Genomic DNA, 27298 nt, shown 5'->3' with positions numbered 1-27298 from the left:
ATGGTGCAGCTGTAGAAGTTTTGAGGATCTGATTACCCATGCCAAATCTTTTCAGTCTCCTGAGGGGGAATAGGTTTTGTCGTGCTCTTTTCACGAGTCTGTTGGTGTGTTTGGACCACGCTAGTTTGTTGGTGATGTGGTTGTTGGTGATGTTATACAGCTCGTTGATTGCGGTCTTAGTGCCAGCATTGGTTTCTGGTGCTAAATAGACTACTATGAAAAATATAGATTTAAACACTCTTGGTCATTTTTAAAACCTTTATTTAACTTGGCAAGTAAGTTAAGAACATATTCTTATTTACAATGAAGGCCTAGGAACAGTGTAACCCCTTACACTCGTGGGAATTGGCCTATTTGGATAGGGCTAAATTGATATGTTTCTTACACTTTTTCCATATTTCTTCTGCATGTATAACCAATGGTAGCAATTTAAAAGGGACATTCTGGAGATGATGGGGAAAAAAATATTAGACTAAAGGTGAGGACACAACAGTTCAGCTGACACGACTGAATCCTAACATTACACTTGGTTTTATGTTCATGTTACATATACTGAACTATTCGGCGCATTTGTTGATAAGGAAATCTGAAAATACTCTGGAAACATTCAGTAACATATGATAAGAATATTCTTGAAACATTTTGAGTAGGTGCAACATAAGACCCATAAATGACAAGGGGTTTGAGTGAGAGGTCTAACTGGTGTTTCCAAATGGCCACACACCTCTCCAAAGTGTGCACGGTTTCCTAGGTAACTTCAATGCACTTTTATGACTCATAGCACTTCATAGTTGACTTTCCTTTTTTGAGCTCTCCTAGCTGTGCCGTTGAGGAACTAGAGCAAGCACACTTGCAGTTGTTTTCTTTGGTACACATTCCTGCCTTCCCGCCTTTACACAATTGTTTGTGCAATCCAAATACGATCCATTATAAATAGCAATCTGGGTCAGGTGGGCTTCATTTGAAAGCCTGTTCTATTGTCAACATGACTAGCTAAACTATACAATTACAAGACAATTCAGAGAAGTAGATCGTCATTTCGGTGCACATAGAATGGAGTTGAGTTCATTCAGATGTGTGGTCCGCTGAAAATTCTCTTCACACAGAACAAACAATACTCATTCTGTTCAGGACAACCCAGGGTATAATGCCACGTCATCTTGTAACTGTATGTCAATCATAGTGATCATGAACATTGACTCTGTATATGCCAAGTTTTACAATATGGAAGTGAATATTTGGACTCACAGGTGTTTGACTTGCTTGTATGACATCATCAAAGTGGTATTTATTATAATACTCAGTGTTTTAGCTTTCAAAATACATCAAGTCCTCATAATTTAACTTGTTCAGGGACAGAACAGATTTTTACCTTGTCAGCTCGGGGATTCGATCTAGCAACCTTTTGGTTACTGGCCCAATTCTCTAACCACTAGGCTACCTGCTGCCCCAAATAGTGTGGTCTACAGCTTATACCTCAGGCGAGCAAAACCTTGAGACTTCCTTCAGACTTGATTTTGCGCACCAGCTGTTATTGACTACTAGACCGAGAACCCTTGTCTTATACCAGAGGCGGTTGTTCTGTCTTGCCGATGCACGGAAATACCAGCCAACTGTATATCATCAATGTCGTCGTTCAGCCACGACTCGGTGAAACACAAGATATTACAGTTTTAATGTCCCGTTGGTAGTTGTCTTGAACGGAGCTCATCTCGTGTATTATTCAATGATTGCACGTTGGCCAATAGTACAGATGGTAGAGAAGGGTTACCCACTTGCAGACAAATTCTCACAATTTGGACCTGCGTCCCCTGTATCTGCCTGGTCGGGTATCTGGAGTAAATGCTTTGCGTCTGACTCGTTAAAGAAAAAATATTTGTCCAGTTCGAAGTGAGTAATCGCTGTTCTGATATCCAGAAGCTCCTTTTGGTCATAACAGACGGTGGCAAAAACATTATGTACAAAATAAGTTACAAATGAAAAAACATGAAAAAACCCCACACAAAACAGCACAATTGGTTAAAAGTCCGTAAAATGGCAGCCATCTCCTCTGGCACCATTATGATTGTTTAAAATATTTAAGAATGTAATTAACTCGTGCAGAATTAAGCCGTTCTTGCAGTAAAATTATATACCAACGTACATTTTGACTCAGGAACAGGAGTGGAGAAATATGATTTAGCAGACCTGAAATTTTATCAGAAACATGTTAGGTCATTTTCACAGCTTTTAATTTCCGTCAAACTGATGTCATGTGTCAATTTTGCACTGCATTTTCATTTCATCACATAGTCAGACAGTTGCAGGTGGGTTATTAGCAATTGAGGGCGGGTGAGGTTAAACAAACAGCTGATTCCACGCATCACTACCGGAGTGCACCTTTAAGCCTACTGTCTAGTAGTGCTTCTACAACTGGGCCTTTAATATGTAGGCAAAATGTATCTTCCAAGTTAGAGAGGACACATCCTCTCTACTATCATCATACACATCCTACCGGCATACCACACACTTGTTTATGCCAGGACAGGAGCAAATGTTTTTAACCTACAAATGGAATAAGCATTTGGTCATGTTCAGGTCAGGAAGAGCTTGCAATTGACCGTTTGGGGCCGACTGAAAGAGACACTGATTTCAAGAAGGAAGGTGAAAGGGGAAGTCTTATTTCTGGAGAATACATTTTTTTACAGGATAGTTTCTTTCACAGTACAACTATAATGGACCTAAACAATATATATAAACAATTTAAACCAATACAAAAGACAAACGTAACATAATCCATTGAGCAATGTACTTTGACTACTCATTCAAGTATCCAACAAAATGTATGTGTAGTTCTAGACATTGTAAAAAATAATTAAATAAAATGTTTAAATAAAACTGTATGAGAAACCTGAGGAGGGAGAATTGCTGGTGCTTGTAGACGAGTTGCACATCCATGATTTGATTACAACACACTACACCTGCAATCTACTCCCAAAATGTTATATACATCTGTTAAACTTAACACAAAAGGGATCATTCAGTAAGAAGCAGGGTTGGGGTCAATTCAACTTTCAAATCAATCAGTACATTTAGGAAGTTAATTCAATTTTTCACTTCCTCAGTTGATGGAATTGAAGCGTGAACTGACCCCAACCCTGAAGAAAAGTCAACTTCTCTGTGCATGACATCAGGATGAAAGCATGACAGAGGTTTAAACCTCCAACATAAAATGTGATACTTAAGCCTACAAGTTTAAACCAAGTCCAACTTGATCCAGAGTGATTGAGCAGTGGTGTTAAAAATTCAGCTAATTACAATCCACAACCAAAACACACATCTATTGCCCTCACTCAGATAGAAGCTAGCCTGATCCCAGGTCTGTTTTTCCTCTATTGCCAACTCCTATAACAGTGACAATAGCTGTTGGCGAGACAGCTAAAATCGATCTGGGACCAGGCAAATGAAGAGCTTCTTCACACCTTTCTCCTATCATGGTGTAAAGTACATCTCTTTGGTCAGCATTGATACGATGCAGGGGATCTGCTTCTTGGCATCGAAACCAGGAGAGTTTGACGCAGACTCAAACTCTGTCGCCACTTTGTGGTTGACCCGGGTCAGGATGTGTTGGACCTCCAGCTCTTTGCTGTACTTGCCAATCATCTCACACAGCGATTGGATGAACCAGGAGCCAGTCTGAGTGTTCCTCCACGAGTAGTAGCCTGTGGGAAGACGTGTGAGAGTGCATAAGAGTCAAGGGCCTGGTTCGAATAATTCAGAAAATGCATCCTTGCTTGAGATAATAACAGATCTTAATTGGATGGATTGGTAGAAGTAAGAGGGTGGTAGCCTTGCTTTCACAGATCCAACTACTTATAGATCTGTGCATAACTCATGGAAACAAGGCAACTTGACTGGAGAGTGCTTCTATGTATGTGTGTGTGGCTTTGGAACATGTCTTGGACCTGGAGCTGTGGAGTAGGCATAGAGGAAGTCTGCTTCCACAGGGATCCTGGTTGAGCTCCCGTCTGAACTGCTGTCTGCCTCGATGCCCACGTCCAGATCAGTACCTCTGCAAGCCTGCATGTCACACACACAGGGAAACAGCAGACATGGTCACAGTCACACACACACAAACGCAAAGGCTAACTTTTGAACCATCCCTCACCTCTTGACTTCCGAATCGTACTACACCGGCTCTAACGCTTGTCGGACGTGGCAGGGCTTGCAAACCATTACAGACTACAAAGGGAAGCACAGCCGAGAGCTGCCCAGCAACACAAGTCTACCAGACGAGCTAAACTACTTCCATGCTCGTTTTGAGGCAAATAACTCTGAAACAGGCATGAGAGCACCAGCTGTTCGGGAAGACTGTATGATCACGCTCTCCGCAGCCAATGTGAGTAAAACCTTTAAACAGGTCAACATTCACAAGGCCGCAAGGGCAGACGGATTACCAGGACATGTACTGCGAGCATGCGCTGACCAACTGGCAAGTGTCTTCACTGACATTTTCAACATGTCCCTGTCAATCTGTAATACCAACATGTTTTAAGCAGACCACCATAGTGCCCGTGCCCAAGAACACCGAGGTAACCTGCCTAAATGACTACCAACCCGTAGCACTCACGTCTGTAGCCATGAAGTGCTCTAGAAAGGCTGGTCATGGCTCACATCAACACCATTATCCCAGAAACCATAGACCCACTCAAATTTGCATACCGCCCCAATAGATCCACAGATGATGAATCTCTATTGCACTCCACACTGCCCTTTCCAACCTAGACAAAAGGAACACGTATGTGTTCAGGGTTCAGCTCAGCGTTCAACACCATAGTGCCCTCAAAGCTCATCAATAAGCTAAGGACTCCGAGACTAAACACCTCCCTCTGCAATTGGAACCTGGACTTCCTGACGGGCCTCCCTCAGGTGGTAAGGGTAGGTAACAACACATCAGCCATGCTGATTCTCAACACAGGGGCCCCTCAGGGGTGCGGCTCAGTCCCCTCCTGTACTCCCTGTTAACTCATGACTGCATGGACAGGCACAACTCCAACGCCATCATTAAGTTGAAAACCCAACAGTGATATAATTGATCACCGACAACGACGAGACAGCCTATAGGGAGGAGGTCAGAGACCTAGCCCTGTGGTGCCAGGACAACAACATCTCCCTCAACGTGATCAGGACAAAGGAGATGATTGTGGACTACATGAAAAAGGAGGACTGAGCAAGCCCCCATTCTCATCAACTGGGCTGCAGTGGAGCAGGTTGAGAGACTCAAGTTCCATGGTGTCCACATCACCAACAAACTAGTGTTTATCAAATAACTCTCTGTAATTATTATTACGCGATTAAACTGATTAATCATGTAACTATATTTAACTAGGAAGTCGGGGCACCAAGGAAAATATTCAGATTACAAAGTTATAATTTTCCTAATATAACTTTCAGATATTTTAATATCTGATCAATTAGTCTTCGAATTAATTAATTATTATTTACCTCACGCCAGTCTCATTCCAAACGTCGTAAATTGTTGTTAATCTGCACAAACCTGGTCTTCACTATGAGTCATCCATACATCAGTTGTCTTAATAAAATATTTATTTACTAAGTACTCACAGAAATGCATAACAAACAGTAGATATGGTTACAAGGAAATGATAGCGGATGTGCCCTAGTGGGCTAAACCGGCATCGCGGCTTGGTGGACAAAAAGGGAAGTGGGGGTCAACTGAGATGAGACACTACAAAGTTGATAATTATAACAATTGAAATGCTAATCCTTTGCACATGAACGCTCACTCATTCGGGAATAATTGCAATCAATATATATATTTACGCTCAATGTGTCGCCTGGATCTCTGTTGTGGTTAGGATGGATAGTTCAGGGTGACATTCATTCATGTCTTTATAGAATAGATATTTTGGCGGTTGTCAGTCTTCGCGTTCAGTGATACCGAATTCCTAGCTGCAGACTAGTAATTAATATCAAAGACTTGTTCTTATTCTGTCGTATCGATAGTCTAAGAGTTTAACCATGTGGTATAGTACCCCCTCTCTTTTATACTGATGCTATTCTATGTTGTTATCATCTATGCATAGTCACTTCAATAACTCTACCTACATTTACATATTACCTCAACTCACCGGTGCCCCCACACATTGACTCTGTACCGGTACCTCCCTGTATATAGTCTCGCTATAGTTAAACTGCATTGTTGGTTATGGGCACGTAAGTAAGCATTTCACTGTAAGGTCTACACCTGTTGTATTCAGAGCATGTGACTAATAAGATTTGATTTGACTGTGGACGAGACTGACCTGTTTTGTCAGTAGGGGATTCAATTAACCTCTATCTTATACCTTCTTTTAACCATAACTTCATATTGTTGTTCTAGTGCTTTTGTTTCACTTTAATTCCATCTATAAAACAAAAACCCCAAACAGGTGCAACGGCTTTGTAAATCTGCTACTGTGTAGTTTTAAAAGTCGGATCTAGGAATACACATGATGGCCACAGTACCTGAATGAAGAAGAGTTTGGGCTTGCCAACCAACGAGTTGCAGCGGTCGCCCCGGAACAGGGTGGTGAGGCTCTTGAGCTCGATGGAGGCATCCGTCCCGAAGAACACACTATCGTCCCCGTGACTCAGCAGGACACACACGAACGAGGCGGAGCAGCTGTGGTCCTCCTTGGAGGCTGGAAACACAACATCAAGTTTTAGATTGGTCCTTCACAGAATTGACAAGACACTTTAAAGGAGAAATCTGCTGTTGCTACATCAGTTTTTGGACTTAGAAAGAATTGATGTACTCTTAGTTACACTGTTGTACACCATCAGAACCCAAAATATAAGCTTGCATTACTTCAATGTTTGTAAACAAAGTAAATGTAAACAAACACTGTACAGCATTTTAAAACATGGTTAAAACTAAAATGTTGATATCATGGATGGTCAGTCCTGTCTATGAGTTTGAAAATGGTTACATTTCTTCAGCCTCATCTCTCAGCTTTTTACCAAAACATGGTGGGGTGAGTTTTGTTATTGTTTCAACTGCGGATTGCCCCTTTAAAAAGGTAGACGAGTAGTATTGGTATGATTTCCAGAACAACAAGTGGGAAGCGAGACGCAAATTTTCTCCACCATTGTTGTCACACAGCTATCACATTGCAGGTGAGTGAATGAAGTGCAACAGTGCAGATAGTGTGCGAGCGGATAGTTTTGCATCCCACTCATCTGCAATGTCTTTGGTTAACCCCTGTAGATCGTGGCAACATCATATTGTTGATTCTCAGTTTAAGTACAGGAGACCATGTACCTTTACCAGTTTTTATTGTGAATGGGCTGCTTTTAAAACTGAATTTACTGAATGTCTTCTGTGTATGATCTTCATACGAAGACAAACCTCTCTCTGTAGTGGTTGTCAGCGGTGGTGCTGATTTCCGAACATGCTTACCTGTGGTTAAAACATGCTTGATCTGGTCCACTGTCTGGTCGTTGTAAATCTTCACCTTATAACCCAGTTTCCCAAACACCTTAATCACATTGCCTGCATCCACATCTGTGCCATTGCGTACATTCATACCTTTAAAAACAAAGTCAAGTTATTAGACTAATTCTGTATGCTTTCTGGGTATGCAATGTGTGTCATCATTGTGTACATACAGCCTTTACACAGTAGTGGAAAAAGTACCTGATTGTCATACTTGAGTAAAAGGAAAGATACCTTCATAGAAAATTACTCAAGTAAAAGTGAGTCACCCAGTAAAATACTACTTGAGTAAAAGTCAAAAAGTTTTGTTTTAAATATACTTAAGCTTCAAAAGTAAAAATATAAAAACGTCAAATTCCTTATATTAAAGCAAACCCAGTGGAGCCATTTTATTTGTATTTTATTTACAGCTTGCCAGGGGCACACTCCAACAGTCAGACATCATTTACAAAAAAAGCATGTGTGTGTAGTGAGTCCTCCAGATCAGAGGCAGTTGGGATGACCAGGGATGTTCTCTTAATAAGTGCGTGGATTGGCCATTTTCCTGTTCAGCTAAGGATTAAAATGTAACAAATACTTTTGGGTGTCAGGGAAAATTTATGGCGTAAAAAGTACATTATTTTCTTTGGGAATGTAAAGACGTATAAGTTGTATAAAATATGAATAGTACAAAAAACTACTTTAGTACTTTAACAAATTTTTACTTCAGTACTTTAGACCGCTGACTTTACACATATTCTTACAGTAGTAACCCAGCAGACAAAGCTGGGTGAGGTAATGTCATTACAACCAGTTTACATAATATAAATAAATATTCATCCTTTATTTAACCAGGTAGGCCAGTTGAGAACAAGTTCTCATTTACAACTGCGACCTGGCCAAGATAAAGCAAAGCAGTGCGATAAAAACAACAACACAGAGTTACACATGGAATAAACAAACATACAGTCAATAACACAATAGAAAAATCTGTGTGTGCAAATGGAGTAAGGAGGTAAGGCAATAAATAGGCCAACAGTGGCGAAGTTATTACAATTTAGATATTTACACAAGTGATATATGTTCAGGAAAACATGGTAGTTGGTTGGATGGGCTATTTACAGATGGGCTGTGTACAGCTGCAGCAATCAGTAAACTGCTCTGACAGCTGACACTTAAAGTTAGTAAGGTCTCCAACTTCAGTGATTTTTGCAGTTCGTTCCAGTCATTGCCAGCAGAGAACTGGAAGGAAAGGCGGCCAAAGTAAGTGTTGGCTTTGGGGATGACCAGTGAGATATACCTGCTGGAGCGCGTGCTATGGGTGGGTGTTGCTATGGTAACCAGTGAGCTGAGAGAAGGCGGGGCTTTACCTAGCAAAGACTTATAGATGACCTGGAGCCAATGGGTTTGGCGACGAATATGTAGCGAGGACCATCCAACGAGAGCATACAGGTCACAGTGGTGGGTAGTATATGGGGCTTTGGTGACAAAACAGATGGCACTGTGATAGACTGCATCCAGTTTGCTGAGTAGAGTGTTGGAGGCTATTTTGTAAATGACATCGCCGAAGTCAAGGATCTGTAGGATAGTCAGTTTTACGAGGGTATGCTTGGCAGCATGAGTGAAGGATGCTTTGTTGCGAAATAGGAATCCGATTCTAGATTTAATTTTGGATTGGAGATGCTTAATGTGAGTCTGGAAGGACAGTTTACAGTCTAGCCAGACACCTAGGTATTTATAGTTGTCCACATATTCTAAATCAGAACCGTCCAGAGTAGTGATGCTAGTTGGGCTGGCGGGTGCGGGCAGCGATCGGGTGAAGAGGGTGCAATTAATTTTACTAGCATTTAAGAGCAGTTGGAGGTCACGGAATGAGTGTTGCATGACGTTGAACCTCGTTTGGAGGTTTAACGCCGTGTCAAGAGAAGGGCCATATGTTTACGGAATGGTGTCGTCTGTGTAGAGGTGGATCAAAGAATCACCCGCAGCAAGAGCGACATCATTGATATGTACAGAGAAAAGAGTCGGCCCGAGAATTGAATCAGGTTATAATTATGTAATTTCAACTAGTTTCACCCACTGGGAAGAAGCTGAACAACAAGCTTTATGCAAATACAAAACATAAGTATTAGTTACATAGACTAGACAAGGAAAAACATCACCCTATGTCTACAAATGAACAAACACAATACCTGTTCTTCTGTCAAAGTTCTTGTTGTTGATGATGATACACTGGCCAATGCTGGGGTAACTGAGACTGTACCTGAAGCAATGGGACTGAGGTTTGGCATCCACCTGCATGGACCCAGAGCCACCACAGGGGCCCTCGCACCTAATAAATAATACAACAGATGCCACTTAGCAGACACTTTCATCCCAAAGTCCCTTGCAACCTAGTGATTGCATAGCCTACATTTTTGTCTATGCATGTTATCCCTCTGAGAATTGAACCTATGACTTTGTCATTGGTAGCTCTTAACAACTGAGCCACACAGGACTAGTTAGATCACAGCAATACACCAATCTGATACTCTGTGTAAATCAGATCTCGGACTGGGATTTGAGTAAGGATACACGTGAACTATTGAAATACTTTTGAGAATCCTTCCCTCCTACTTTCCTCAAAGTAATTACTGATCAGACATGTGGATTGTGTGGAAGCTATGAGGGTGGTACCCTTACTTTTCACCTGCAGAATCATCAGATTGGTGATTATTTTAAGGTAGGGCTGAAGAATGCATTTCAAAGGCATTTCCCAGGCAGGCCCTTAACTCAAAATGATCCCTCAAAACCCATGTGACTAACTCTGTGCCTTCCCTCTTCTATGACTAAAAAGAGAAGACGTTTTACATAAAAGATACAATAGATCGCCTATTATAAAACGTCTATTTTTAGTCATAGATATGGCTGTGTGTGTGTCAACTATACGCGTGATACAAAAACAATTAGCCAATTTCCTGTATGTGGTCTAACTATACTGGCCATGGCCCAAATTTGGCATCAGACTCCACGACCACAAGGACCGCAACACGATGATCAAGTAACAATGTAGCCGAATGTCCTGATTTCATTACAATAATTTTTAATAACATTTGAAGGTCCGACTGTCTGGTAAATATCGACACTCAAACCAAATTTATCACGTTTGGCTAGGCTACTTCGTAAAATGCATGCATTGTGATAACAAAGAATCTCACTCTTGTCCATCGCCCCGCCTGGCGTCAATGCAGTCCCCAGCACTCAAATCGTTTGCTACTGACATGGTATTCTGAGAATCGATTTCAAACAAATGTCAGTTATTATATAAAAAAAAATAGTCGTTTTGGTCAGACCGTGCAAATTTCCACACTTCTATAAAGCCAATATACTGTATGCGAATCTCTTCCTGGAGTTCTTTGTTACAAACAAGTCAGCAACCAACCAATAGTAGCTTCCGGAGTAAACAATATTAGATTACGTCACCATCAAAACCAATGCAAGGGGGCGTTCGGTTTCCACGACTCATATGATCCCATCTAAACAATAATATTAATATTACACGTAACTTGTGGCTCCATATTGGTGGGCTATATGCATTTGTAATATGTAATAGCCATATTGCACGAATTCGGCTTATGAGACAAAAGTAGAATGTTCTCAACTATTTGGATAGTAAGGCACACTTGTGGCGCACTGGAAGTACGTCACGTGTCGCAGCAAAACAACGTTTCAACACGGTTTCCTGCAAGTAGATAGATTCAGTTTAATATCCTATTGGTGAGCCAACTGGTAAATGCAGAGGGTCTTTTACTCAGTTATAAAGAATTCTTATCACTTTACAAGGTCCCTGTAACACCTAAAGATTTTGCAATTGTTTTAGATGCCATTCCCTCAGGTGTTGCTATGTTATTCAGGAACATGTCAAGACCTGACCCTCAGAGCCTACCTTCTATTGACCCTGTTGACTCATCAGTAGGAAAGATTTGTTTCTCTTTTGGCCCATTCAACAACAGAGCGATATGATCCTTGTTTCAGCAGGATGTTGTATCTATACCTTATGTCATGCCTTATTGGAATGGATTTATTGATAATATCTGTTGGAAAAAGTTTGGATGTTGCCACAAACATACCTACTTGTTAATAAAATTAAGGAAGTTTCCTTTAAAATTATTCATAAATATTATCCTGCCAACCACTATATGAAGAAGTTTAAGGAAAACATCAACTCAAGCCTCCTTCACTCACGCTGCCAAGCTTACCCTAGTAAAACTGACTATCCTACCGATCCTCGACTTCGGCGACGTCATCTACAAAATTGCTTCCAACACTCTACTCAGCAAACTGGATGCAGTTTATCACAGTGCCATCCGTTTTGTCACTAAAGCACCTTATATTACCCACCACTGCGACTTGTATGCTCTAGTCGGCTGGCCCTCGCTACATATTCGTCGCCAGACCCACTGGCTTCAGGTCATCTACAAGGCCATGCTAGGCAAAGCTCCGCCTTATCTCAGCTCACTGGTCACGATGGCAACACCCATCCGTAGCACGCGCTCCAGCAGGTGTATCTCATTGATCATCCCTAAAGCCAACACCTCATTCGGCCGCCTTTCGTTCCAGTACTCTGCTGCCTGTGACTGGAACGAATTGCAAAAATCGCTGAAGTTGGAGACTTTTATCTCCCTCACCAACTTCAAACATCAGCTAGCTGAGCAGCTAACCGATCACTGCAGCTGTACATAATCTATTGGTAAATAGCACACCCATTTTCACCTACCTCATCCCCACAGTTTTTATTTATTTACTTTTCTGCTCTTTTGCACACCAATATCTCTACCTGTACATGATCATTTATCACTTCAGTGTTAATCTGCAATATTGTAATTATTCGCCTACCTCCTCATGCCTTTTGCACACATTGTATATAGACTCCCCTTTTTTTCTCTGTGTTATTGACTTGTTAATTGTTTACTCCATGTGTAACTCTGTGTTGTCTGTTCACACTGCTATGCTTTATCTTGGCCAGGTCGCAGTTGCAAATGAGAACCTGTTCTCAACTAGCCTACCTGGTTAAATAAAGGTGAAATAAATAAAAAACTCAAATTGCTCCTTTTGTAATGACCACCCAGAAACAGTTGTGCATCTTTTTTGGCATTGTATGCATGTAATAAAACTGTGGCAAGACATCAGTAGGTTTATAATTGAACACATTTATGAAGATTTTACACTATTGTGGAGAGATGTACTGTTTGGATTCTTTACATACAATAGAAATAAGCGGAATCATTTTTATGTAATTAATTTCATTATTCTTTTGGCCAAATTTCATATACACAACTGTAAATTTACAAACAGAAGACCACATTTTCGTATCCTACAAAAAGAAATTGAACTGTATTTTAAGACGGTTAAATGCTCTACTAACAAAAAAGCTGTTAGAATTGTAAGTATATGCATGTCCCTTAAGGTCCTTGTGTAATTGTAATGTGATATTGTACCCCCTAGCTCGATTGTCCATTGTTTGTAATCTATGTATGCTTGTGTTCCCTCATGTGCTTTATGTATTGATTTGTTGTTAATAAAAAAAAATATATAAAAAAATATTTAAAAAGATAGATTCAGTTCCTGCTGTAAATCGAATTATGTAACGTTAGCTTAGTTTAGCAAACGTTTAAGCAGATTTGACATATTAATATACATTTTAGTGGTACTAACATTAACAACATTACTGGTACATATTACACTCAACTCTGGCTAAATGTGTAGTGTGTATGGCTAGTCTGATTTAAATCAGGCTGTAATACACAATTAATTAGTACCAATTCATACACAATTGAATGCTTGTAAACAAAATTATGAATTTCACGAAAACAATCTTGTCATTCTCATGGCCTGTCAGTCCTTGCATCCAATGTGTCTGAATTTGAATGTTGGCCCTAGCTACATTTCTCCAGCCACATCTCATCCATTCTCTGCTAGGCCCAATAATGATGGGGCTTCACAATCATATTCTTGTGAATGCAAAATCAGAGATGGATCCATAGGTCTATCGTAATGCCTTCAGTATTGATCATTGTTAAAGTTAGATATGAAAAACACTGACACAACTACATTAAAGTATTCAAATAAAACAGTTTTTTTCTTCTTACATGCAGAAATGATTGGTGGCAGCCTGCATCACATAGATGAACAGGGGTGACTGGGGAAACAGATTGAAGAAGGTGGAACAACTAGCTCAGTCCTTCCAGCAGTGGCCTTTGTCCTATCGCTTCAAACCAAGGCTGTCCCGGCCATGGCAGCCATCCTCCATATGGAAGCTCTTCCCCCGTCAATGTATGGCTATCAACTTTGCCCAGAGTTGCAGAGAGGTACGCACCAGCATCTCTGCAGTAACGTGGTGCCATATCGGTTTGTGCTGTCATGTTTAACACTGACCATAGGATTTGACAAGACGACACAAACAGATCTGTGAGCAGGCTACTGTATGTCCGGAGGACTTTGTTCCTTTTTGTGTGACGTGTGTGTTTCATTGCACATCCATGTGTCATAATAACCCCCCAAAAATGACATTTGTTTTCAGCTAACTGTAGTTTTGACTGCCCTCTACTTCAAAGGACGTACACGTGTTTGCACTTGAGAAGGAACAGGCCAAGATGGGTGGGAGGATCTTCCTGGTCACCAGTTACAGTGAGCTATGGCATTACTACAGGTATGTATAAGGTTACACCATTCACTTCAATACAACTTTATTTATACCTTCAGAGGCAGTTAAGAAATAAGAAAGTCCTATTTGTCATAACTGAAGATTGTTAACCAGTGGTACTACTTTTCAATTTCAACTGTAATCAGTACCTACAGGCAACCTCTGATGCATTGCTATGAGGTGATCCCAGAGGGGGCTATTCGCGAGCTGTATTTTGACTGGCTTTTCTGTCTTTGATGGGAAGTGCATGGTGGACTCCCTCATCCAAACATTGAATGCTTCCTTCCCTCTCAAGTGCAAAATATACCTGGGTCAAATATGTTGTTTATGCTGTTATTTATGTCATTGTTATGACAATTTACTTTACACTGACATGACACACAATGTTTAGATCAGCCTATTGGCTAGGCAAACTGGCTAAACAAATTCATGGTTTGTGGCATGACAATGTCAAGTAATTTGCCTTAAGGTGAAACCAGCTGTCGAGACTGTTTATGACATCTGTTAGGTAATTGTTATGACAGTAACATGTGGACATGTGGTCCAAAAGTGATCTGTAGAAGGATGTTTTTTTTGCTGTACATTCTGAGGAATTAAATGTTAATTTAGCCACTCTCAAAAAATATGCATGTCAATCGCTCCTGGGTGAAAGTGGAGGAGAGGTTGACTTCATCACTACTTTTAGTTAAGAGAGGTATTGACATGTTGAATGCACCAAGCTGTCTGTCTAAACTACTGGCACACAGCTCGAACACCCATTGCATACCCCACAAGACATGCCACCAGAGGTCTCTTCACAGTCCACAAGTCCAGAACAGACTATTGGAGGCGCACAGTACTACATAGAGCCATGACTACATGGAACTCTATTCCACATCAAGTAACAGATGCAAGCAGTAAAATTAGATTTAAAAAACAGATAAAAAAAACACCTTATGGAACAGCGGGGACTGTGAAGCAACACAAACATTGGGACAGACACATGCATGCGCGAGCGAGCGCGCGCACGCACGCACGCACGCACGCACGCACGCACGCACGCACGCACGCACACACGCACACACACACACACACACACACACACACACACACACACACACACACACACACACACACACACACACACACACACACACACACACACACACACACACACACACACATATATATGGATTTAGTACTGTAGATATGTGGTAGTGGTGGAGTAGAGGCCTGAGGGCACACAGTGTGTTGTGAAATCTGTGAATCTATTGTAATGATTTAAAATTGTATAAACTGCCTTAATTTTGCTGGACCCCAGGAAGAGTAGCTGCTGCTTTGGCAGCAGATAATGGGGATCCATAATAAATACAAATACAAATACAGCTGGACTAAGCTCATCAGGCATAAGTTATATTCTTCAAAAATCTATATATATATTTATATATATAATTAATTTAAAAGTCCAAAAACTGATGTAGCAATCACAGATTGCCCCTTTAATGTTGATGGTACATACTTCAACATGTTTATTAATATTTCTATTGTGTTTACAGTATGTGTGTGAGAAGCTGGAGGAGGTGTATGGGATTGAACCTTAAATCCAGTACAGAAGAAAAATTCAGTTGCCATCTCATCAACAAACTAGAATGGTCCAAACACACCAAGACAGTTGTGAAGAGGGCACAACAAAGCCTATTCCCCCTCAGGAAACTAAAAACATTTGGCATGGATCCTGAGATCCTCAAAAGGTTCTCCAGCTGCAACATCAAGAGCATGGTTGCATCACTGCCTGGTACGGCAATTGCTCGGCCTCTACAGAGGGTAGTGTGTACGGCCCAGTACACCACTGGGGCTAAGCTGCCTGCCATCCAGGATCTCTACACCAGGCGGTGTCAGAGGAAGGCCCTAAAAATTGTCAAAGACCCCAGCCCTAAACTGTTCTCTCTACTACCGGAGTGCCAAGTCTAGGACAAAAAGGCTTCTCAACAGTTTTTACCCCCAAGCCATAATACTCCTGATCAGGTAATCAAATGGCTACGCGGACTATTTGCATTGTGTGCCCCCCCCCAACCCTTCTTTTTACACTGTTGCTGATGTTTTTTTGCTGTTTATCATATATGCATAGTCACTTTAACTATACATTCATGTACATACTACCTCAATCAGCCTGACTAACCGGTGTCTGTATGTAGCCTCGCTACTTTTATAGCCTCGCTACTGTATATAGCCTGTCTTTTTACTGTTGTTTTATTTCTTTACCTACCTATTGTTCACCTAATACATTTTTTGTATTTGTTGGTTAAAGCCTGTAAGTAAGCATTTCACCGTAAGGTCTACTACACCTGTTGTATTCGGCGTACGTAACAAGTAAACTTGGATTTGATTTGATTTGACCAAATGCAAATTGTAAGGATAACCTACATGTCGGTAAGTAATCTCCTACGGTCTCTGATGTAAAGTGGAAATGAGACAATAGATAGAGATATATACACTGAAAAATATAAAGTGTCTGTCCCTTGTTTCATGAGCTGAAGTAAAATATGTTGGCATGCTGACTGCAGGAATGTACACCAGAGCTGTTGCTTAAAAATGAAATGTTAATTTCTCTACCATAAGCCGCCTCCAAAGTCGTTTTAGAGAATTTAGCAGTACGTCCAACCAACCGGCCTCACAACTGCAGACCACGTGTATGGTGTCGTGTGGGCGAGCAGTTTGCTGATGTCAACGTTGTGAACAGAGTGCCCCATGGTAGCAGTGGGGTTATGGTATGGTCGAGCATAAGCTACGGACAATGAACACAATTGCATTTTATCAATGGCAATTTGAACGCGCAAAAATACAGTGACGAGATCCTGAGGTCCATTGTGAGGCCCATTTTTTTTAAAGGTATATGTGACCAACAGATGCATATCTGTATTCCCAGTCATGTGACATTCATAGATTAGGGCCTGATTAATTTATTTACATTGACAGATTTCCTCATATGAACTGTAAATCAATGAAATTGTTGCATGTTGCAAATATGTTTTTGTTCAGTATAGATATTAAACTCAACTTCACAATATTATTGCTTTATATTGGAGGTAGAAAATGCATTGTTATCTAATCAATGTTGGCTCATGCTGATTAAAAAAATATCTCATCAGTCAATCAAGTATGTATTTAGTCTTTTTTTAAAGGGCAATTTATCCATTTATTCTGCAGCCAGTGATGAGCGTGCATAGGAGGGGAAGTGATTTTGAGAATGACGTGAGGGGAGTCACAGAGGACAGTGGCAAAAGGTCTGTCCTTTGATGTTCTAAAACAAATTTTGGTAACACTTTATCTTATAATTCCAAAAGATTTAACGCAATTAGTAACTAAGAAACAAATTCAGAGTTCAGAGACACAAAAATAATAGGTGTCTTTTGGGGTTTAGAAAAGTCAGCTCCATAATTATTGGCAACCCTTGATAAAGATGAGTAAAAAAGACTATAAAATAAATAATAAAAATACTGAGATATATTGCATGTTGCGGAAAATGGGGAAATTATATTTTATACTAATACAATTGCTCAGTGAAAGAGTTTTTGTTTAACAAGTTATACAACATTTTTTAAATTTAGGGGGTCAAAGTAATTGGCACCCCTCTTTTCAATAGTCTAGCACCCTCCCCTTGTGAGGATTGCGACACTGAGCCTCATTCTAAAATGTTTGATAAGATTGGATTGAAGAGGGCAGTTGATAAGAGCAGACAAAGGATATAAAGGACCTTGAAAGATTCTGTATGGAGGAATGGTCTAAGACCCCTCCCAACATGTTCTCCAGTCTCATTAAACACTCTCAAAAGGCTCAGTGTTGTTATCCTCACAATGGGAGGGTGCTAGAGCATTGAAAACAGTTGTGCCAATCATTTTGACCCCAATCTTTTTTTATTAAACAAAATATCTTTCTCTGTGCAGTTGTATTAGTATAAAATAATTTAAAAAAAAATGTTGAACATACAATACAATCTTTTTATGGTCATCTTTATCAAGGGTACCAATGATTATGGACCTAACTGTAAATCCCCACAGAAAGAACGGGAGTTGTCCACTTCTTTGTGCGGAGAACACTGGTAGCCTCCCAAAGAGTCTTACATTGAAGGATGACAAACAAAACAATATCTTTCATAGAAGACAGAAATGCTATTCAGTTCAATAACACCTGTGTTTTTCAGTCAAAACTAGTTTCAGCCAGCAGTTTAACATTGGCAGAGAAATCTCCAGAACTGGGTCAAATACATATGTCATATTCCTTAAAATGCTTGAGGTCAGCTTGACGAAGCCTGCATGCCCAATGGAATAGTCCCAAAAGTGCAAACTCAAAGATGTGTACAGTACCAGTCAAAAGTTCGGACATACCTACTCATTACAGGGTTTTTCTCTATTTTTACTATTGTCTAGAATAATAGTGAAGACATCAAAACTATGAAATAACACATATGGAATCATGTAGTAGCCAAAAAAGTGTTTAAAAAATCAAAATATATTTTATATTCTTCAAAGTAGCCACCCTTTGCCTTGATGACAGCAAAGGATGGCATCTAAGGAAGTACGTTTTCATCAGATGTTAGATAAATACTGTATATGTATTATTTTAGATGCACTGTATGTAATAAAACAATCAAACTGCTGCTGAATTACAAAGTTATGTAAGTGTATCAAATTAACCAAGTTGCTGTGTTGAAATATAAAAGTTTCCAATATTTTCTCCAACAGGCATATAACGGTGGAACTACTTTGTCTCAGAGCAGTTAATTGTCTACGGCATCCTAAAGTAGAGCTGATGTCAGAGTGTGGACCGGTTTCACAAAAGCAACAACATCATGTGAGTGTCTAGTTTGGAATTTTTGGGATCTATTTGTCTTAGTAGTCCAAAGTGTCATCCTTCTTTCCTCTCCTTTTCTCCTTACTGTATTAAGCATTGATCTAAAAGAACTGGACAGGTGAAAGCAAATGGCCCTATAGGTGGCCACCATGTTCTTTCCACCTATCCTGTTCTTTCAGATCAGTGAAGTTGAAGGAGAGGAAGCCATTTAAATGCATCCTGATAAAGCCCTTTGTGAGTGAATCCAGAGAGGAAGAGGCGAAGCGAGATATCTGTCCGTGTGAAAATATAGCGTTAAGCAGTGGAAGTGGGGATTTTATGTATAGAGGTAAATGGAAGAGTGTTGAGTTTGGTCAACATAAAATGTAATTGCTAATTTGCTACTTGAGGCTTATTTGATCGAATCGAAGTAACGTAATGTTTTGTTGTTACAAATGTACTGATATACTGTGCATTAGGAAGTATTCAGATCCCTTCCCTTTTTCCACATTTTGTTACATTACAGCCTTATTCTAAAATGGATTAGATTAGAATGTTTAGTCAGCCACCAATTGTGCAAGTTCTCCCACTTAAAAAGATGAGAGAGGCCTGTAATTTTCATCATAGGTACACTTCAACTATGACAGACAAAATGAGAAAAATAAATCCAGAAAATCACATTGTAGAATTTTTTATGAATTTATTTGCAAATTATGGTGGAAAATAAGTATTCATGGAAGTTTGGTTTCTCCTCTGAACCACATGGAAAAATACATGCAGCTGGAGATTACGCACCAATTTCGACGGAGGACACCAGGCGGACACCTGGTAAATGTAGTCTCTTATGGTTAATCTTCCAATGATATGCCTACAAATACGTCACAATGCTGCAGACACCTTGGGGAAACGACAGAAAGTGTAAGCTCATTCCTGGCGCATTCACAGCCATATAAGGAGACATTGGAACACAGCGCCTCCAAAATCTGGGGCATTTCCTGTTTGAAATTTCATCTTGGTTTCGCCTGTAGCATCAGTTCTGTGGCACTCACAGATAATATCTTTGCCATTTTGGAAACGTCAGAGTGTTTTCTTTCCAAAGCTGTCAATTATATGCATAGTCGAGTATCTTTTCGTGACAAAATATCTTGTTTAAAACGGGAACAGTTTTCATCCAAAAATGAAATACTGCCCCCAGAGTTTCGTTTGTCTGTGAATAAACCAACTAGGCTCGTAATTGAACAATTTTATTTGTATTTACAGATGGCATACAAGTTTAATATTAGGCACATGTTCACATGTTCGAGAAGGCATTTCTGCCAAAAAACACATTTGGATTAAAACATTTTTTTTTAACGTTCAAACAGCCCTCCTGTGAAGTCGTGACTTGCAACATGCGCCTAGTTTCCTGAATCGGGTCACAAAGGTGGAAAAAGTCAAGGGGTCTGAATACTTTCCGAATGACAATGCCCCCATTGTTAGAGCACTTAATCCCGTCTCTTGTCGGTATATTGATACACTTTGGTTTTCTTGATTCCTCCTTTCCTTGATTCCTCAACCTCCTTCTCAAAATGCATCTGGTTCCTCCACTAGGACGTTCTCCAATGTGTTGTGAGGAGGACGCAAGAGAACATAAGGAATTTAGGGTAGACTTTTGAGATTATGTTTAGATATTTTATCAAGGTTGAAGATAGATGATTAAACACTTCTACCCAGAAACTTAACCATTAGGGATTAGAGGTTATGTAGCATGAATAAGGTGTAATTCAAAATAATAAACACAGCTCCAACTAGGTTGGAGGGGGGAAGAGAGCAATGCATGTGTGTGCCTAATGAAAACAAAGAGGGTCCTTAACCTATGTTTGAACCGACCCAGCTATAACTCTGGAGAGATAAGATAGGACAGGGAGAGCCCCTCCAGGTTCTCCGTATCTGGGGGGTCTGGAACTGTCAGCTAAGTGGTAATAAATTGTGGTGAGACTTCAGTAGAAAAAGAGAGAATCCAAATGTTAGTGTGTATGTATGTGCGTAGGTTAGAATGGTATATAAACTAATGTACATGGTATTTTGAGCAGAGCTCTCGGAAATAAACGCTACTGATTAATTTTGAGACTGATCTTTGTCTATTTTATGCAAATAAGAACCTTACAAATTATTAGAAACGGACAAAGTGTTTTTCTTGGTTACAATTGAATTGGTTAATGAACATATAGGAATTAAATTCCTCTAACAGATGAACACTGGTAGATCTTAGAGGTCTGGTACCAGAAGTGTCCCGACCCTGTTTGCAAGAGCTTCCAGTACACGCTGGTGAACACTAAAATAGTAATGACTTTGATTAAATAAAATAGATAGTATATACTATATATACTATAATAATAGTTTTGACACAAGTCATCTTATAACCACAATCGAGAGCCTGTGTTCTAGGTGAATGGTATACCAGTATGTCATTAATTGAAATGACTTTGGAACCAGTATGTCATTAATTTAAATAACTTTTGAACCTATTACCACAGGACATTTTCGTCAGCTACAATGGTGAGTTCTGCACCTGTTCTTCTTACTGCTACAAAAGTCTGATTCATCTCAGTCACACTTGTTGCCATTTTAATAGAAAATTACATCTCCAGTACCTGACTCTGTTGGGTACCTGACTTCCTCTGGCTACATGAATTGGTAACTCAAAAAGAATCCCACAGTAACAGAAAAATGTAGAAGGTAAAAAGTTTGTTTGTCTATTTGGCGGCAGGATGAGGAGGACCAGGCGTATCTGATGGACGATGTGGGGAACATTGAGCTCAGCTAGACACCCCCAGTGGAGAAGTACCAGGTGGGCTCGGCAGCAACACTTCCCCAGGGAGAAGGCTGCGATCCTTGGGGAGATGAGCTAGATGACCAGGCCTACCTGGAGGATGTCGAGAGAAGATCAGGCGATTTGGCAGAGGATGATGTCCCAGATGAGCTTCTGCTCCAAACCATGACTGAGTTTGAGTCCCTCAAAGATTTGTGCTTGTCGGGCCACTTAGTGCTAAGTGCATTTTCCTTCAGTTCTGTTCATGGAGACAAAGGGTGAGCTGGCTTTTGCTCCAGCTCAGACGGAACCCACCCCATTCAACTACTATGTATATGACTAACCGGTGCCCCAACACATTTACTCTGTACCGATACCCCCTGTATATAACCTCACTTGTTATTTTACTGCTGCTGTTTAATTACTTGTTACATTTATTTTTTTACTTAAAGCATTGTTAGTTAAGGGCTTGTAAGTAAGCGTTTGACTCTAAGGTCTACACGTGTTGTATTCGGGGCATGTGACAAATAAGATTTGATTTGATTTGATTCAAGGGCTTGATGCTTAGTTGAATTAAGCCTGCCAGCCTGTGAATCTCCAGGAGCAGCATGGAAGAATGGATTTCACATGACTGTCTGTATCTGTTGGTCACAGATACCTTAAGGTTGTCAGTGTCTGGTGTAACCACCATTTGCCTCGCATTAGAGGGAGGTTATACTTGTCCAACAGTTCATTTCTAATTTGTAATACAGTAATTCAGTACAATCCTCAATTACTGGCTGTTAATGCACTTTATAAACAGAGTTTTTTTCCCAATGACCTAGGCTTATTCAATGCAAGGTGTGTTATAGCAGGGTTCTCCAACAGGTCGATTGTAAGCTACCAGTTGCTCGCAGCCCACCTGTGAGTAGCTCGCCAAACAATTCTGAAAGTACATGCAATTTTCACGTGTTCCTCGCAAACTGTCAAACAAATCTCACAAGTATCAGACACCACAAGCTCCCAGCTACTATCTAGTCGATGCAAAATTGACAGTATCCCACCCCTGGTCAGCCACTATTGGCTTAAAAACCCAAACCTAACACAATATCTGCCAAATTAATTTCCAGGAATATTGCTAGTCTGTCTGTGTCGTGCGTTTGTCTATCACTCCGTGTGTAGCCAGATATAACTGTCTTGTGGGTTGACAAATACTTTCCCCAACCCTTCTCAATTATCAGTAGTATATCATTTGTATCAATTATTTGTTTTTTGCAAACTTTGCCATGAAATGAGCAGCAGCAGTACAGAACCGTCGCTAGACTGACACATTAGACGGCACGTTCCTCACGCTTTAGATGCGCAATTAAATGTTTTCTTCCAGATTTAAGCATTGACATAGAACATACAATTTTGTTTCTCCATGAACAATTGTAATTGAGAATGAAAACAAAAAATCTATAAAAATACATTTAAATAAAGTAGCTCTAATGGTAGAAAAGGAGGGAGACCCCTGCGATACAGCGTGGCGCACTATAACATACTTTTAAAGGTAATTTACGGTTAAACTGGAAATCTCCACAAATGTCTGTGAATATGCTGTTAAAAAGAGCATTATCGGCTGTGTAGGGCGTTGCACAATAATGCACCTTGCATTGAATGCCGGCCCTACTGGTTGTTCTGATAGCGTAGAATTGTATATAGCTTGGTAGTATGTTTCTGATAACTGGACATTGATAAACTACCAACTCCTTACCCGTTTTCTGGTACTTGTTTGTTCTTGATTATTTTGTGAGTGATTTTATAATAAACATATGACTGCAAACCATTTATCTGCAAATTGAGTCATCAAGCATGTGTCCACAGGCATGGAAGGAAGCGAAAGTAATTCCACTGCCTAAAAATAGTAAAGCACCCGTTGCTGCCTCTTACAACCGTCCTATCAGTTTGCTACCTGTTCTAAGTAAACTGATGGAGAGAATTGTGTTTGACCAAATACATTTGACATTTAATCATTTAGCAGACTCTTATCCAGAGAGACTTGCAGTAGTGAGTGGATATTTAATTTAATTTGTACTGGTTTCCCCGTGGAAATCGAACCCACAACCCTGGCATTGCAAGTGCCAACTGAGGCACACAATATAATTTCAGAGAACAAGTTAACTTCTGAATTTCAGATATAGGGCACTCAACTTGTACTGCACTTACTCAAATGAAAGATTGGTTAAAATAAATGAATATGATAGTTGGAGCTGTATAGTTAGATTTCAGTTCAGCCTTTCTTATTGATCATAAATTGTTATTGAAGAAACTCACTTGCTATGACTTTACAGCACCTGCTTGGAGTTGTTTATCCAATAGAACCCAGTGTTCAAGGCAGTTGTCTTGGGCCGTTACGCTTCCCTATTTTTACAAATGATTTGCCACAGGTTTTACACGAAGCTAAAATGACTATGTATGCGGATGATTCCACACTTAACATGTCAGCACCCAAAGCCAGTGAACTCACTGACATTCTAAAGAGTATCAGAATGGGTGGTTAGTAATAAACTGGTCTTAAATACATAAAACTAAAGCATTTTATTTGGTTCAGAACCTAAGACTTAAACCTCAACTGGAGTTGTGCATAAAGGGTGTGACCACTGAGCAAGTTGAGGAAGCAAACTCCTAGGTATATAACATTGGATGGTCAAGTCATATTGACAAAGTTGTGAAGATGGGGAAGGGGGTGTGTCTTGTAAAAATAAGGTTGGATTTTAATACAAAATTCTAACTGTACTAGTTGTTAAGGCTCTGGTCTTGTCCCACCTTGATTACTGTGCGTCCGGTAATATGGTCAAGTGCGGCAAAGACAGACCTCGGAAAGCTGCAGCTGGCTCAACACAGAGCAGCACATATAGAACTAACATGCCAGTCCATCCTGGTCGAGGGTTCATGATAGAGTAACTACTCTAGGTTTCATGAGAAGTATTACTGCAATGAAAACTTCAGATTGTCTTTATAATCAAATAACATTCAGCTCAGATACCCATGTTTATCCCACAAGACATGCCACCAGGAGTCTCTTCACAGTCCCCAAGTCCAAAACGAAATCACAGCAATGCATTATTATTATTATTATTATTATTATTATACAGAGCCATGATCGCATGGAACTCCAAACACTCAAGCAAATAGTAAAATTACCTTTAGGAACTGGATTAGACATGTTATGGAACGGTGGGGACTGTGAGGTAACATTGTGCTGTATTTCTATTGTGACTGTCCTTGTCTATCGGTGTCACTGTCATGTATTTTTGTGGACCCCAGGAAGAGTAGCAGATGCTTCTACAAAAGCTAATGGGAATCTAAATAAAACCATGCATCTTATAAAGTTTAACATTTGTGATGACTTAAAATCAGTTACCGTATTGCGTACATCACAAAGAATGTCCGTATACAAAAAAAAGATTAAATCAGAGTGTGCAGGGACCAAGTGTTTATTTGGTACAGTCAAGTAAATGAAAAGGTATGGTTTCTACTCCTGTACAAAACACATCGAAACCGAACACTGTTAAGTCGATTTAAAGAGAGGTCAAGTTCCTAGTATTGGCCATCTGTGACGGTGTCTCGATAACGTGATCCAAGCAGAAACCCAGTACAGAACAATGTTAACAAACAGGTCAACGTGTATCATGAGCACTTAATTCATTGTTAAATAACCTGAATTCACAAAAGGACCCTTGCTAGATTGCAAAGGAGACAAATGTCTAATGTGGTTCCTTATAGAGGTAAATGGTTAGGCCTAACACAAATCTTGTACATTTTGTACACAAAAGTAAGCTTGCAAGGGGCCAGTGAGCCATGGCTTGGTACTGGTCTAAACCAGCTTAACCTGATCTTTCTCCAGGGTATCCTTCATTAGGCATCAAATGGGAGCAAACATCTTCAAATGGATGGTGAGTGTGCAGTTCAATTGGACAAAGGTCAGTTTTACCACCTCCATTTGAAAACATTTAAAAGCATTGGATGTGTAAGCATGGGCTAGCTAGAGACCTTGCATAATTTCTTTACACCCAATTATTCCTTTTATGTGAAAAAGTGCACATTTCTGAAAGAGAATCGGGCAGCTGGCTACTGATTGTTGCCTTCAGAATTACGACCCAGATTCCAATTGGCCGACAGGACTAAGTTCTGTGGATAGGACAGGTACCAGCACGTGCATTTTGGCACATTGAGGCCACTGTAGTTAAGGACACTTACGGAATAAATGTTTGTGTAAAAGCAGAAACATCGGTGGCACTTTGCATGTGCAATACCAGAACGAAAACACACAACCTTGTCTTTTATCCCTGCTGTGTGGGAGGCTTGTTTCCTTTGCCAGGCTTTTGTACCATTAGCGGTTCAGAAAATCATAACACCTTTCTGAATGGACGTCTTCCTACTTGTCATGTGTGAAATAGATCTGGAACGTTTCAGAAAGGTTCAGACTAGGCCTTCTGACAGTACAACGTTGGTATGCAGAGAAAAAGAAAACATGGCACTTCCTGTATAAACCATGACCCATTGATGTCCTCATGATTTTTTCCCCCCTTATACAGACACATTACTTACAGTAACATTCAATTATATTAAATATCAAATTAAATTAAGATAAACATTAAATAGACTGCTATAAATAGCTACTGTATTTCTCAAGTTAATCAAGGGTGATACTGAAACATCTGCATGTGTGGTATTAACATAACAAAAATAATAATCTAAAGTTTGTCAGAATTTAGAGATGATTAGTAAAAATGAGTTAATTGAAACTGACAATTGAGGGACTACCGACCGTGAGATGGTCGAGAAACTCCAAACAGACGACTCGATGGGCACTTGAAATGGATGACAGGAATGGTTGACACAGAGCGTCACATGGACAGTAAGGCATGAATCTCTCCCTCTTTCACTACAGCCTAGATAAACAAATGTAGATAAACAACCTGTGCACTGCAATTTACTTCCAAAAGTGTTTGTGCTGACATGATCATGTTTGCCGTAAACACAGCGTGCCATGAACGTCTGAAAAAAAATGTATAAAAATGCCTAAGTCTAATCACAGTGCAGGGTCTACCTGCATTTGTACAAATCCCGGTCTAGGCCTCTAACATAACCGTCTCCCTCCCTCTAAATCACAAGGGGACCAAAGACACTGTCACAGTAGACAAGGGAGGGCACAACCGTCGTCAATCACCACATCCGAGGAGCATTACATTCAAGTAGAGCGGACTATGGTTTCCAGATGATCGTCACCCTCTGCTTCCCTTTCCCCTCAACCAGGGGTTCACATCTTGATCGTCGCATAGAGCAGGTCAATCTGCTCTTGGAAGTGACTGCGGAGGTCGGTCCTCTTGGCCTTGAGTGTGGGCGTCAGGAGGCCGTTCTGGACAGAGAACATCTCCGTGTGCAGCGAGATATCTCTCACCTGCACGGGACAGAGAGTATGTTCTTCATTATTCCCCTTATGAATTTAGCGTTTATTTAACAAGCCGTGTCCCATTGAGATGAAAATGTAGTTGTTTTTTATCCAAGAGTACTCTGGGCTAGAGGCAGCATTATA

General features: G+C 40.2%; 2 protein-coding genes across 3 annotated transcripts in view; both read right to left on the bottom strand.

Annotated features, from left to right (window-relative positions):
- Positions 1-247: 247 nt before the first annotated feature.
- On the bottom strand, positions 248-11059 carry LOC124001817 (caspase-3-like). The gene is made up of 6 exons (XM_046308912.1): positions 10654-11059; positions 9649-9788; positions 7442-7570; positions 6508-6683; positions 3945-4059; positions 248-3701 (listed from the first exon to the last, which is right to left on the bottom strand). The coding sequence occupies exons 1-6, from the start codon at positions 10716-10718 to the stop codon at positions 3472-3474; spliced, it is 855 nt and encodes a 284-aa protein (XP_046164868.1). The 5' UTR covers positions 10719-11059; the 3' UTR covers positions 248-3471.
- A 14121-nt stretch (positions 11060-25180) lies between these two features.
- The window catches only part of LOC124001534 (long-chain-fatty-acid--CoA ligase 1-like), a 44948-nt gene continuing 42830 nt past the window's right edge, over positions 25181-27298 (bottom strand). For both annotated transcript variants that reach the window (XM_046308385.1, XM_046308386.1), the window contains exon 21: positions 25181-27163. In XM_046308385.1, the coding sequence (XP_046164341.1) occupies positions 27023-27163 (141 nt within the window). In that variant the 3' untranslated portion in view covers positions 25181-27022. The remainder of the gene's footprint in view (positions 27164-27298) is intronic.

The sequence above is a fragment of the Oncorhynchus gorbuscha genome, linkage group LG17 (assembly GCF_021184085.1).
Source record: "Oncorhynchus gorbuscha isolate QuinsamMale2020 ecotype Even-year linkage group LG17, OgorEven_v1.0, whole genome shotgun sequence".
In the NCBI taxonomy this organism is placed as follows: Eukaryota; Metazoa; Chordata; class Actinopteri; order Salmoniformes; family Salmonidae; genus Oncorhynchus; species Oncorhynchus gorbuscha.
This window is presented reverse-complemented; position numbering and strand designations above follow the sequence as displayed.